The sequence below is a fragment of the Vicugna pacos genome, chromosome 30, assembly GCF_048564905.1.
Source record: "Vicugna pacos chromosome 30, VicPac4, whole genome shotgun sequence".
Classification (NCBI taxonomy): domain Eukaryota; kingdom Metazoa; phylum Chordata; class Mammalia; order Artiodactyla; family Camelidae; genus Vicugna; species Vicugna pacos.
This window is the reverse complement of record NC_133016.1, coordinates 9,929,459-9,943,123: the sequence shown is the minus strand read 5'-3', so window position 1 is coordinate 9,943,123 and position 13,665 is coordinate 9,929,459. Positions and strand designations below refer to the sequence as shown.

Below are 13,665 nucleotides of genomic sequence, written 5' to 3'. Positions count from 1 at the left end.
TCATATAAATGGAATTATACAGTATATAGCCTTCTCAGTCTAGCTTCTTTCGCTTAGCATAATGCATTTTAGATTCATTTGTGATGTTGCCTATGTGAGTAATTTGTTCCTTTTTGTTGCCGAGTATTATTGCATTGCATGAATATACTGTTTATCCATTTACTTTTTGAAGGACCAATGATTTAGATTGTTCCTAATTTTAAGCAAATACAAACAGAAGTTCTATAAACATATAAACCTGCATATGGGTTTTTGTGTGAACATAGTTTTCATTTCTCTTAGATAAATACCTGCAAGGAGGATTGCTGAGTCATATGATATAAGTGTGTATTTAATTTTGTAAAGAAACTGCCAAACTGTTTCCCAAAGTGGCTGTACCATTTTGTATTCCCAGCAGCAGTGAATGAGAGTTCTGGTTGCTCCCCATCCCCACCAATACTTGTAAGGTCAGTGGTGGTTCTGGCCATTCTAACAGCAGTATTTCATTGTGGTTTCAATTTTTATTTCCCTAATGACTGATGATTGTTGATCATCTGTTCACATGCCTCCCACCCATCCTTCTATCTTCCTTGGTGAGAATGTATTCTTTCACAATTAAGCGTGATGTTAGTTGAAGGTATTTTTGTAGACTTCCTTTATCAAGTTAAGAAAATTCCCTTCTGTTCCTAGTTTGCTAAAAATTTTTATAACACGTGGTCACATTTTGTCATAGGCTTTTTCTGCATTAGTTAAGATGATTGTATTTTTCCTGTCTTAGTCTGTTGATGTAGTGAATTACCTTAGTTTCAAAATGTTGAATCAGCTTTGCATTTTCAGGGTAAATTCCACATGATCATGATACATTATCATTTTTATATGCTGCTGGTTTTGGTTTGCTGGTAATCTGTTGAGCATGTCTATATTCACAGATATTAGCCTGTGGTTTTCTTTTCTTGTGGTGTTTGTCTGGTTTTGGTATCAGGGTAATGATGGCCTCATAAAATGAGATGAGGAGTGTTTCCTCTTCTTCAGTTTTCTAGAAAAGTTTATATAGAATTGATATTATTTTTTCCTTCAATGTTTGTTAGGATTCACCAATAAAGCCGTCTGGGCCTGGAACTTTCTTTGGCTTTCAACTAAACGTAAAATTTCTTTAATTATCTATTCTTGAATGAATTTTGGTTATTTGTGTCTTTCAAGGAATTTATCCATTTTCATCTAGTTTTCAAATTTATTGGCATAAACTTGTATGTAATGTTCCATTCTCCTTCTACTGTCTGTAAGATCTGTAGTGGTATCTCTCCCTTTTCTTATTCCTGATTCAAGTCATTTGTCTTGTCTTTTTACCCTGATCCATTTAGTTTGAGGTTTATCAATTTTATTGATATTGTCAAAGAACCAGGTTTTAGTTTCATTGATTTTCCTGTTTTTTAGTTTTTTCTGTTTATATTTCATTGATTTCTGCTCTTAATATTTCCTTTCAGCTTACTTTGGGTTTGTTCTTGCTCTTACTTTTCTAGGTTCTTAAGTAAAAGCTCAGGTCATTGATTTGTGCTTAAGACATTAATATTCTAAGAATTTAAAGAATTTCTGTAAATTTCCTTCTAAGCAACTTGGTTGGAGAACATAACTTGAATCACTTGAATCTTTTAAACTTACTGAGACACTTTCTGGCCCAGAATATGGTCTATCTTAGTAAATATTCATTGTACATTTGGAAAAAGTGTTGGGTAGGGTGTCAGATCAAGTTGATTGATAATGTTGTTCAAGTCGTAAATACCCTTACTGATTTTCTGTCTACAAAAAAATGTCAATGACTGAGAGACTATAATTATGGGTTTATCTGTGTCTCCTTGTATTTCCATCAGGTTTTGCTTCATGTATTTCAAAGTTCTGTTATTAAGTGCATAAACATTTAGAATGTTACAGCTTTGTGATGAATTTACTTCTTCATCATTATGAAATGACTCTTTGTTTTTGTAATGCTCTTTGTACTGAAATAAACTTTGTTTGGTACTAGTGTAGCTACTCCAGCTTTTTTTTGATGAGTGTTGGCATAGTACAGTTGACCCCTGAACACGAGGGTTAGGAGCACCAAGCCACTGCACAGCCAGAAATCCATGTACAACTTTACAATATCTGACTTTCTTTCTTTCTGAGCAATGTTTTGACTATTTTCATATTCAATAAAATTATTGATATGGTTAGGTTTAAACCTGTCAGTTTACTAGTATTTGTTTTCTGTTTGTCTCATCTGTTCTTGATTCCTTTTTTCTCTTTTTCTTCATTCTTTTAGATTGAGTATTTCTTATTCCATTTTGTCTCCTTTATTTGTTATCCATTCTACCTTGTGTGTGTACATGTGTGGTTTGTTTAGGGTTTAGAGTATAACCTTTAACTTGTCGATTACAGTTGCCTTCAGGGAGTGTTCTACCATGTCACAGATGTTGTAAGAACCTTACCATCTGTACTTCCATTTCCCCTCTTCCTAGTCTTGCTATTGTTGTCATATGTTTTACTTCTACTTTTGTTATAAACCCCAGAATACACTGTTATAATTTTTACTTGAAACAGTTATTTTCTAAAGTAGTGTTTCTCAACTTCAGTACTATTGACATTTTGAGCTAGACAATTCTTTGTTGTTGGGGGACAGGGGAAGGAGGAAGGTTTCTTGTGCATTGTAAGATGTTTAGCAACACCCCTGGCCCCTACCCACTAGACGCTGATATCATCACCACCTGAGTTGTGACAATCAGTGTCTCCTGGGGGTCAGATATCCCCATTGTGCTCTAAAGTGATTTTAAAAATGAGAAAAATAAAATGTTTCTGTTTACTCGCCTATTTGTCATTTCTAAAACACTTCATTCTTTTATATAGATCCAGACTTCCGTCTGGTAGTATCATTTCTCCTCTTTCATGTATTTCCTTTCACATTTCTTATAGTTCCTGTCTTTGGCGGTAAAGTTGTATTTTTGTGTCTGAAAATGTCTTTTTTGCACCTTAACTTTTGAAAGCTGTCTTCACTGGCTTAGAAATCCAGGTTGACAGGTTTTTTCCTATCAGTACTGTGAGAATGTTGCTCTGCTGTCTTCTGCATCATTTCTGATGAGAACTCTGCTGTCATTCGTGCCTTTGTTCCTCTGCAGGATGTGTTGTTCCTATTCCCACCCCCCCTGCCTTTATCCCTGGATTTCAACAGTTTGATTTTGATGTGCCTCAGTTAAGTTTTTTCATTTGCTTTTGCTTACTGTTTGCTGAGCTTCTTGTATCTGTAGGTTTATAGTTTTCATCAGATTTGAAATATTTTCAGCCATTAATTTTTCAAAACTGTTTCTGTCTGCCTCTCTTCTCTTTTGAAGACTCCAGCTCCCTGTGTGTTAGGGTTTTTAAAGTCATCTCACCCCTTACTCCTGCCTTAGCTTTTTATTTTTCCCTCAGTCTTTTATTCATTTTAGACAGTTTATGGGACACAGTTATGTAACTTGGAAGTGGTTTGAGTAAGTGGAGAGGCTCTGCGGGCCCCCAGAGTGCCCTGTGCAACTGTCCTGCCACCAGTCTTCTGCCTGTGGCCTCTGCCTGCCTCATCCTGCCTCATCCTGCCTCATCCTGCCTCAACTGAGGGAGACCTCCAGGCTGCACCTGGGTTTCTCCTCCCGGTGCTGCAGCCCAGAACTTTTCCCAGCAGTAAGCTGAGCAGGAATCGGGCCCACTCTCTGACCTGCACTCTTTATTGTCTTCTGCTGCAGTAGTGTTGTTTATACTTTGTGCTGCCTTTTTTAAAGTTGTTTGAGACTTTTCATCTGTTTTTATATACTTACATATTTTGCAGTGTTTTAGCTGTTACTTCATTTTTGCTCCATGTGGAATTTCTCCTTAATAAATGTTTTGTGAATGAATGTGGACATATGTGTTCATAATCTGGCATTATTTCCCATGCCTCTTATTGTCTTTCCTGCCATTTAAAAATAAAATCATCAGAGGAGAAGGGTGGGGGAAGCCTTGCAGCATCAATATGTGCTTATCATTTTTCTCCACTTTACAGAAATTAGTTGGTATAAATTAGCTGGGGTTAGTTTACCTGTTCTTAATCTGTCTAGAGTCACAAAGGAAAAGACAAGCCTGGATTAAGCAAATCTGAAAAAAACACAGTTGTGTCGGGCATGGAGAAGGAGAGATGAAGAGGCTTAGCACAGAAGCATTCTTGCTTTGCAGGTTGTGTGTTGCAGCCCTGTCAGTGAATAACTTCTGTGACAACCGGGAGGCCCTGTATGGTGTATTTGATGGAGACCGGAACGTGGAGGTGCCCTACCTTCTCCAGTGTACCATGAGTGACATTTTGGCGGAAGAGCTGCAGAAAACAAAAAACGAAGAAGAGTACATGGTCAATACATTCATTGTTATGCAAAGGTAAGACTCAGAGCACCTCCTGTGTGTTATAGCACCTACTGTGTGTTTTCTTCCTCTTCTTTGAGTTTGCCCTCTAGTTAGAAAAACAGGTGCCCTGTAATCTCAAAGCCTGTTGCTAAATACGGGTTATTCAAGATGCATCCAGGCAATTTGGTTTTGCCCAGTATTAGGGCTGGACTGTGTTCCGTTGCAGACAAAGTGATGTTCAGACAACTTTGCAGGAAACTGAGTCACTGACAGGAATTCAGTTTCTCCTAGAACTGGATCTCACAGGCCTGTCGTGATTCCAGATTTTAACCAGATTGTTTATGACACATTCCTTCCCCTCCACCCCAAAATCACGTGAGCTCCAGACACTCTTTAGACTTTATGGTGTGTGGACTTCTCTTTGAAATGGACTGTTTCCATCTCAGCTTATGGAATACTGCCACTGATTTGAGATAGTGCCAAACTTTATGAACTTGAGATGATCAAATTTTAGGCTGGGAGTTAAATAATTCTTCATATGTTGTTTTTCCCCCTCATTAAATATTCAAGACAGTGTTGCTAGTAGAATCCTGGGCCGTTCCCTAGAGTTTTTGATCACTGTGGAAGTTGTGGAATGTTGTTTGTAACTCTGGGGGCTGAGTGTTATAAGCATTCCCTCATTCAAAGTATTGCTTGCTCTTTTATCACTTTAAAGGCTTTGTAGGCTATGAAGGAGTTGCCTGTTAATATTGTACTGTAGACACTTGCTCTTGTGGGACCAGGAAGTGGAGAGGCTCTAAAGGTCATGGGAACAATGACAAGCTTTTCTCTTTCTCTCCTTTTTCTCTCCCTTGATAATCTGCCAAAGGAAGTATCTCTCCAAGGAGGGTGGAAAGTGTCTGCTAGAGAAATGCTGGTTCAGAGGAGCCTTTAAAATTCCCCTAAGTCATGAACACTCTTGAAGAGCTCAGTAGAGGCAGGCCCAGTGAGGTTCTTTGCTGCTCGACTCACCTGTCTTTTGGATTCTCAATGGGTGTGTACAGTTAATAATTGATACCAATAATAGCTGGTATTTAGTGAGTCCTTAATATTATTTATCAGTCATTGTTCTAAATACCTTGATGCCATACATTTTACCCAGTGAGATAGTTAATGTTACAGTCCTTGCTGTACTGATGAGAAACCAAGGTATAGAGAGGTGAAGCAGATCACTTTAAGAGCTAGAAGGTGGTGCAGCCAGAACTGGACCTCAGGCAGTAGGACTCCGGACAGTGTCCGCCCTACTATGCACATCTGTCTACACATCTGTGTGCTTTTCTGTTTTGATCACCATCTTGTTTTGGGGAAAAAGGCAAACACATTTTATACATACAGACACATACACCCCCCCGCACACCCTTCACACACCCCTAAGAGGTCTGCTTTTTATAGACCCTCAAGAACCAGATACGAATTAAGAACTTAAGAACCTCAAACTCTGATTGCTAGCTGTACTCCTCACAAATGCCGCCCTATTTCTAGCTTTGCTGAGAGGAATCATTGCGCCTTTGACATGGAGAAAGTAGTGCTTCCTTGGCAGGGCGTAAAGCCGGGTCCGGTCATCGGTGTGCAGAAGTTGGAGTTTAGAGACCCGAATTGTCAGCCCATCTCCAGGTCATTTGTATACCTCTTATTTTCCCTATTTGGTTAATGGGATACGGGATGTGAGAAGATCTTTTCAGTCCTTGAGAGAACTGTATGTTCTCTGAGCACCACATCCTAATGCGATAGGCAGCCCCGATTTCCATCACTAGTGTTGCCCCTTGTGTAACCTAGACAGGTGATGTGAGCTGACCGGACCTGAGGGTTTGCCCTGTTAACAGAGGAGTCTGTCTGTCTGAACCTTCTTGGCTCCTGTACCACTCAGGATGAGTCTGAGAGGCACTGCCCTCTGTGGGGCTTGTGACAGGAGATCTTAGGTCCTTCTGATGGTCACAACTTGCAGATGCATTGTGTATTCAGTAGGTGTGTGGACTACTGGTCAGGAGTAAAAGCACTTGGGAACTTGATGGCTGGAATATCCTTTCTGTGGATATTCTGAAACAGGCATTATTGGTCCAGAAAGCCTTCACTGTGTAGGACAAGAACATGAATGGTCCAATACTTGAACGCTCATACCAGCAAATATCCTTATGAAGGGGAGTGGTCGGTGGGGGTAGCGTATGGCCCCTGTTATGTGGTCCCTGCAGTTGTCCGCTCCCGGGAGCAGAGGAGGCTTAGTGGATGAGGAAAGGAGTGGTCATTCTCACTGTGTCTGGAGGACGCCGGTACGGGAGTAGCAGGGCAGATGCAGCGGGATCAGGGCTCCTTTATTCCACATCCACTCCTGGGCTTTTAGTGGTCAAGTGGCACTCGCCCCAGGCCTGAGCAGACATCTCTCTGTGTGGACGTGTGTGTCAGATTCCTCAGGCCCTTTTCCCGAGTTGAGCAGTGCCTGTTTTGGTGAAAGAGGCCGAGTGGAGCCCCAGGTTCTGTTTTCCCTCCTGTCCCTGCCCCGTAGTGCAGCCTTCCTGTCACATGAGCAAAACTACATGTGACGGCTTGGGTTTGGGTTTCTACCCCTCTCTTCGGATTCCAGGAAGCTTGGAACTGCTGGGCAGAAACTTGGAGGTGCTGCTGTCCTTTGTCACATCAAGCACGACCCTGTGGACCCTGGAGGGCCCTTCATCTTGACCTCTGCTAACGTGGGCAAGTGCCAAACAGTCCTCTGTCGGAATGGGAAGCCGCTGCCTCTGTCCAGATCGTACGTCATGAGCTGTGAAGAAGAACTGAAGAGAATTAAACAGCACAAGGCCATCATCACTGAGGTAAGGAAGAGCGATTTTCCTCTGGATGGGGGAGGACAGGCTCGTGGCAGAACCAGCTGTTGGGGAGCATTTCTCTCCAAAGGGCATTCTTTGAAGTTGGTTTAAAATTAAAATTCCAAATCCACAGTGTCACAAAGCAACGTCCATGTATGCTATATCTGAACGCATTATAATGCTCGGAATAATAAAACATTTGTCAGTGGCCTCTCCGTGCCAGGGGCTGTGCCAAGTACTTCGTGTTGTTACCCTGTCTGACCCTCACAGCCGCTCTGCGCAGGCCTGGTGTGGTGGGCGAGGGCCCCACCCCTGAAGTCACGCCGATGGAATGCCTACCCTAGCTGTGCCGCTTCCGGGCTATGACCTCTAAACCTCTAAGCCTCAGTTTTCCTCATCTGTAACGTAGGAATAGTAAGGTATCTGTCCTGTCTTATAAGGTTAGTGTGCCTATCCGTGTAAATGTAACTAGTTATTGTGGTTCATGCCTCCTGCTCCATTTGAGTAAGGCGGTGAGTGGTTCTCAACCAGGGGCCATTTCCCCCCACAAGACATTAGGTAACATCCGGAGACAGTTTTGTTGTCACAGCTGGGGCAGAGAGAGCTTTTGGCTTGTAGTAGGCAGAGGCCAGAGATGCCACTAAACATCCTACAGTGTGCAAGGCAACCCCACAGCAAAGAATTATTTGGCCCAAAATGTCACGCATGCCACTGGTGAAAAACCCTGGAGTCCATCTGTATTACACAGGATTCGTTACAGCGCAGCTTCCAAAGTGGGCTCGGGGAGCTTCACTGCGTTAACTAGTTCATCCTGCAGTGTGGATCACCTGCAGAGTGCCGGGGCAGCAATGTGAGTACGGAAGTCATCCCCACACACACATCTGCCCATGGAAGGTGTCCAGTCTTGTCTTGTTGGTAAAACCCATGTACCACTTGCAGCTCAGACAGACAGTGGTAACATTTGCAGTTCAGTAGAGAAAAAGGCTGACTCCGGGTAGGCCTTGTAAGGGCCTAAAAGATAGTCTGGGGGAAGGAGTATGTCTTGTCAATTTTAGGTCCCTGTCTGTTCTAAGAGCAGAGAGCATTAAAATGGATGCTAAGCACTATGCAGAGAGCAAAGACAGTCTAAGATAGGACTGAATTAAATTAGTAAATGTATTGAATTCAGTGTTCAACATTACACGATGCTAAGATTAACCATTTCTGCTACATAAATGCATCACAGTTTGTGCTTCAGACCTTTCCTCTGCCTCCTCCTTCCTCACTTTGTCTGCATTGCTGCATTGGTTTTTTAAATTTCTCTGCCTTGAGGTTATGCCCCCAAAACACACACCATACATGAAACCATTGATTCGATGGGGTGAGATCAAAAGGGTAGAGCAGAACAGCGAGGATAATTTTTGCCAAATTCCACACTTTGGGGGAGAACAAATTATATTAGGAGAATTGAGGGAGTTGAAAATCATGTTTGAAGCCCATTTTAATAATTTTCCCTCTAAGCTTGCTGCCTGCGTGTACATGTGGCATGGCAGGGTTGTGTGTGGAGTTGGGGCAGGCATCCCAAATGAAGGAAGAGGGTAACGTTGGAAGGAAATTGATATTCTCTGAAAGAAACACTTGCTTCAAGGGAGATGATGACACCATCTCTATTACCTTATCCCAGACATACGTAAAAGTTGCATTTGTCCTAATGGAGTCCCCTCTGGAAAAGGTGTTAAAATTAGGGGCATGTGGCGGTACATGGTGGACCTGAGCGCCTCCAACTTGAAGAGAAAAGACCCGGGCAGCCCCACGGGCCATCTCCCCTCCTCTCCTCCAGCTTCAGCGTAAAGGCCTTTCTACTGGCCAGGGGTCTGAAACTTTGGTCCATAGCTTCAGTGGTGTGAGCTGGACTGCAGGGAGGCTTCATCTTGTCCATTTGCCACCAGGGAAGCAAGTTCAGGGAAGTGAGAGGAGCGGGCACGGCACCTTTAGCATCAGCCTCTCCGATGTGTCCCTTTGTACTCAGCTAGTCGCACCAAGATTTTCTCCACCATTTTTTTTTAACCTTCTTCAGTTTAAAATAATGTCTCTCTCCTCATTTCTGGACCTTCAGACACTCCTTCCCTGGTGCTTTGGAGAGTGAGCGACGGTTTAGGGGCGTCATCCTGAACCAGCCCTACCTCTGGTGTCTGCCTGGCACTGGCTTGTCCAGCAGGGCTCTTCCTCCCTGGACGGCTGTGGGTCGCAGGAGAAGCCATGTTGCTTGTCCCACTGGATGATGGCTTGCTTTGTAGATAGATGGTCCCAGTAAAGGGAGTAACTGAAATACTTTCCATTTGTCCCTCCGGCTCCTTACCTGCCTGGGTTTCTGGCCCAGTTTCTGATGACAGGTGGACATTAACCACTCACCAGAGGGTGAGCAGTCCCTCCCTCTGTGGACCCCACATACTCTCCCTGGGGTCCCCTGGACAGGAGGCCCCAAGGAAACTGCAAATTACCACATGTGTTCCCCATTAATGGCTGTTTGGAAACTCGTCTTTTTCCAGGATGGCAAAGTGAATGGAGTGACCGAGTCCACGCGCATCCTGGGCTACACCTTCCTCCACCCCAGCGTGGTGCCTCGCCCCCACGTGCAGTCCGTGCCCCTGACCCCGCAGGACGAGTTCTTCATCCTGGGTAGTAAAGGCTTGTGGGACAGCCTGTCCATCGAGGAGGCGGTGGGGGCCGTGCGCAACGTGCCCGACGCCCTGGCTGCCGCCAAGAAGCTGTGCACCCTGGCACAGAGCTACGGCTGCCACGACAGCATCAGCGCCGTGGTGGTGCAGCTCAGCGTCACGGAGGACAGCTTCTGCTGCTGCGAGCTCGGCGCCGGCGGGGCCGTGCCGCCGCCCAGCCCCGGCATCTTCCCTCCGTCCGTCAGCATGGTGATCAAGGACCGGCCATCCGACGGGCTGGGCGTGCCGTCCTCCAGCAGCGGCATGGCCTCGGAGATCAGCAGCGAGCTCTCCACGTCGGAGATGAGCAGCGAGGTGGGGTCCACGGCCTCGGACGAGCCGGCGCCGGGAGCCCTGAGCGAGAGCAGCCCCGCCTACCCCAGCGAGCCGCGCTGCACGCTCCACCCCGTCTGCCTGTCCAACTCCTTCCAGCGCCAGCTGTCCAGCGCCACTTTCTCCAGCGCCTTCTCCGACAACGGCCTCGACAGCGACGACGAAGAGCCGATCGAGGGCGTCTTCAGCAACGGCAGCCGGGTGGAGGTGGAGGTGGACATCCACTGCAGCCGGGCCAAGGAAAAGGAGAGACAGCAGCACCTGCTCCAGGTGCCGGCCGAGGCCAGCGACGAGGGCATCGTCATCAGCGCCAACGAGGACGAGCCGGGTCTGCCCAGAAAGGCGGACTTCGCCACCGTGGGGACCATGGGGCGCCGGAGGCCTAACGGCTCGGTGGCGCCGCAGGAAAGGAGCCACAACGTGATAGAGGTGGCCACGGACGCGCCTCTCCGCAAGCCGGGCGGCTATTTCGCAGCCCCGGCTCAGCCGGACCCTGATGACCAGTTCATCATTCCGCCAGAGCTGGAGGAGGAGGTCAAGGAGATCATGAAACACCACCAGCAGCAGCAGCCGCCGCCGCCGCCGCCGCCGCCCCAGCTACACCTGCAGCAGCCGCAGCGGCAGTGCCCGGCCGAGCAGCTGCCAGACTGCTGTGACACACCGCTCTGACCCACCCGAGCGCAGTTCACAAATAAACTAACCAAGAAAGACTGAGTTGCAAGAGTCTCCCAGGCTCACATTAAACCAGGGGTTTACTCCGCGCCCTTCCCCCAGACGCTTTGCCCACCTGTCTTTGCAGCTAGTCGCTAGGTTCCCCTTCTGTTGGTCACTTTTTAAATAATTACCACTTTCTTCTAGTGATGCTTTCCAATACGATTTAAATTTGTTAACTTCTTCCCCTAACATATCAGATGTGTAAAGACAAAGAACAAAAGGTTTAATATATTACAGAGAAACAGTTAATGATAATGTAATATTTTTTAAAATGGCTTTTTGTTGTTTTGTTTGTTTGGAAGGCAGGGCAGGTTGCCAGTGCTAAATGATTTAATAATATTGTAATTCTGTATTTCTTTGGCAGGGGGGAAGGCCTTTTTTTTTTTTTTTTTTTGTCTTGAAAATGATAGACATTTGTAGAATATGGAGACTAACTCCTAGGAGTTGCTTTACTCTGTCAAGTGACTTAAGTCACTGGGATTCACTAATTTTCTCTGAGAGAACAGTTGATTGAGAAATTTCTCCTGTATATAGCTCAGTGTTGTATAGTGACGCTTCAAATGTTTTGTAGTTTTGGCGTAAGGGACACAGCCTGAACAACTGACCCCCCCGCCCCCTCTGATGTGCCTTCCTGCCCACGCCCACCTCCCCCCCTCACCTTTTTCATGCATTACACGATGAGCCTAAGCAGCTAAGAGCATCGCTGTTCAAACACGGTGGATCTTAGGCCAGTGGAAATGACCCTGCACCCGAGGGGCCTCTGAACTTCTTCCTCTCCTGTTTCCACTCAGCCCTTGACTTTTGCAGACACTTTTTAATTGTGTTCCTTACTGCTGCCACAATCAGCATGATTGTATAGAGTTCAGTTAGATCATTTACATACCAAGAGTTATATTAAAGCAGAATGCACAAATGAACATGTCATAATTTTTGTTATAATAAATATAAAATTTACAAGCATTGCACCCATCTGCTTTTGTCTCAGGAGCCAGATGTGTCTTGCAGACGATCACACTTAGCTTGAGTTTGGAATAAATGCATGTAACTTTGGGGTTATTAGGTATTTCTGACTTTGATTTTTTTTTAAAAGGAAAATACCCAACAGGTTAATTTACATTGAACGAAGGTAGTGAAATCAACCCTATGGTTAACAATATACATAGCTGACCTTACAGCCTTTCTATTTCGTGTTGTTATTATGAAGGATAGATAAAAGGGGACTAGTTAGAGGAGATCCCTGGAAGACTCCTCCCACAAAGCCAGGTTTGTTTCCAGTCCTCTCAGTGCCCCCTCAGTCATGTGAACAGGTTAATAGACCTCTGTTTGAACAGTGAAAATCAGGAGCTGATTGTCTCACTCTACCACTAGCAGAAAGAATGTCAGTGCAGTGGGACCCACTAGGAAATCCCATCTCCTGGCTGACTTACTGGCCCATTACAGACTGCGGGGCCCCTGCATCCTGTGAGCCATGTGTTGAAGATGCTGTTAGTCTTCCATCTCAGGTGGACCAATTTCCCAGGTAGAATGGTCTCCTTCCAGTCTGCCCCCAAGTGGGACCTGGCTGGTTCAGTGACAAGACATGGTAATTAGTCTTTCTTGTAGAATCGGCAATGGGCTGTCCGTCCCTTCACTGGGCCGCCAGATTGGTGGGCCCACCTTGTGTTGGTAATGTCCTCTCTTCATTCCATGTCGGGCTACTCAACACTGTGCTCCTTAAAAGCCACTAAGGCTGCGGAAGAAGACTGAGCTCAGGCAGAGCTCTCTGCTCTAGACCAGAAGCAAAACCATCTCAGGATTCCTGCGCCCAGCCCCACTCACCAGCACCTTGCCCTCCTCAGTCTTCGCTCTGCTCCAGGTGGATCGGAGCAGACTTGGGAGGTTCTGGGTTTGCACACCAGTGCCTTAGTCACTACAGAAGATCTGGGATGGACCTGCGACTTCCTCAGTTCTTGAATCCCCATGGGCAGGGCTCACCTGTTGCCTTGTGTGGGACCTACCCAGACTGTCAGAGTGGGTCTGGTTCACTTCCAGAGGACTCAGCACTTCTGCCCTGAGTGTGGCCAACTAAGGCAGCGATGATGTGAGGCGCTCACCATGGGCCCCACAGCAGCTGCTTGTGCCAGGGCCCACCACAGGGACCAGCAAGACTCATGTGGGGACCTCCCTCCTGTCCTGACTTGTGCGGCTGTTTGGGAGAAGGGGCACGGGCTCGTTGTTTTCTTAAGTCCGCCAGTCCAGCCAGTGCTTGCTCCTCAGTTTATCAGATCGTGAATTCACAATGAGCACATGCCTAATATAATGTACTGTGGAGTCAAAGGATAAAACTTTACCCCTGGGGAGCTTGGGATAAATGGGCATGTGGATGAGAAGTAGCAGGTGAGCACGTATTAAGCAGCTAAAGAGGTGGAAACGTACTAGGAGGCCTCCTTACTCTTGCATAGGGGCCTTCCAGCAGTTTCTTTTCACTTCTGCTCATCAAGATAGCATCTGCTACTGTATGTAGGACAGCTTATAAGACTGTAAAGTGCTTAATATTTGAAGATCCCTGAAGCTGGAATCTCCAGAGTGAGTATGAGGGAGAAGGACATCCTCCATCTAAATTTCCTCCTTCCTGCTGGGAAAGCCAGCCACCTGGGAAGGGGTTGGCGGGGTGGATGGGGAAGAGGTTGGAGCAGAAGCTTCGAAGCTCTGACAAGGCTTGCAGCCTTGCCGATAAACTCAAAGCTCCC

The 13,665-nt window shown here is 45.8% G+C and overlaps 1 protein-coding gene across 1 annotated transcript in view; it reads left to right on the top strand.

Annotated features, from left to right (window-relative positions):
• The window catches only part of PHLPP1 (PH domain and leucine rich repeat protein phosphatase 1), a 186,321-nt gene extending 174,414 nt beyond the window's left edge, over window positions 1-11,907 (top strand). The window contains exons 15-17 of the mRNA XM_015240478.3: window positions 4,192-4,386; window positions 6,971-7,199; window positions 9,722-11,907. Coding sequence (XP_015095964.2) covers window positions 4,192-4,386; window positions 6,971-7,199; window positions 9,722-10,891 — 1,594 coding nt within the window. The 3' untranslated portion in view covers window positions 10,892-11,907. The remainder of the gene's footprint in view (window positions 1-4,191; window positions 4,387-6,970; window positions 7,200-9,721) is intronic.
• The last annotated feature ends 1,758 nt before the right edge of the window (window positions 11,908-13,665 follow it).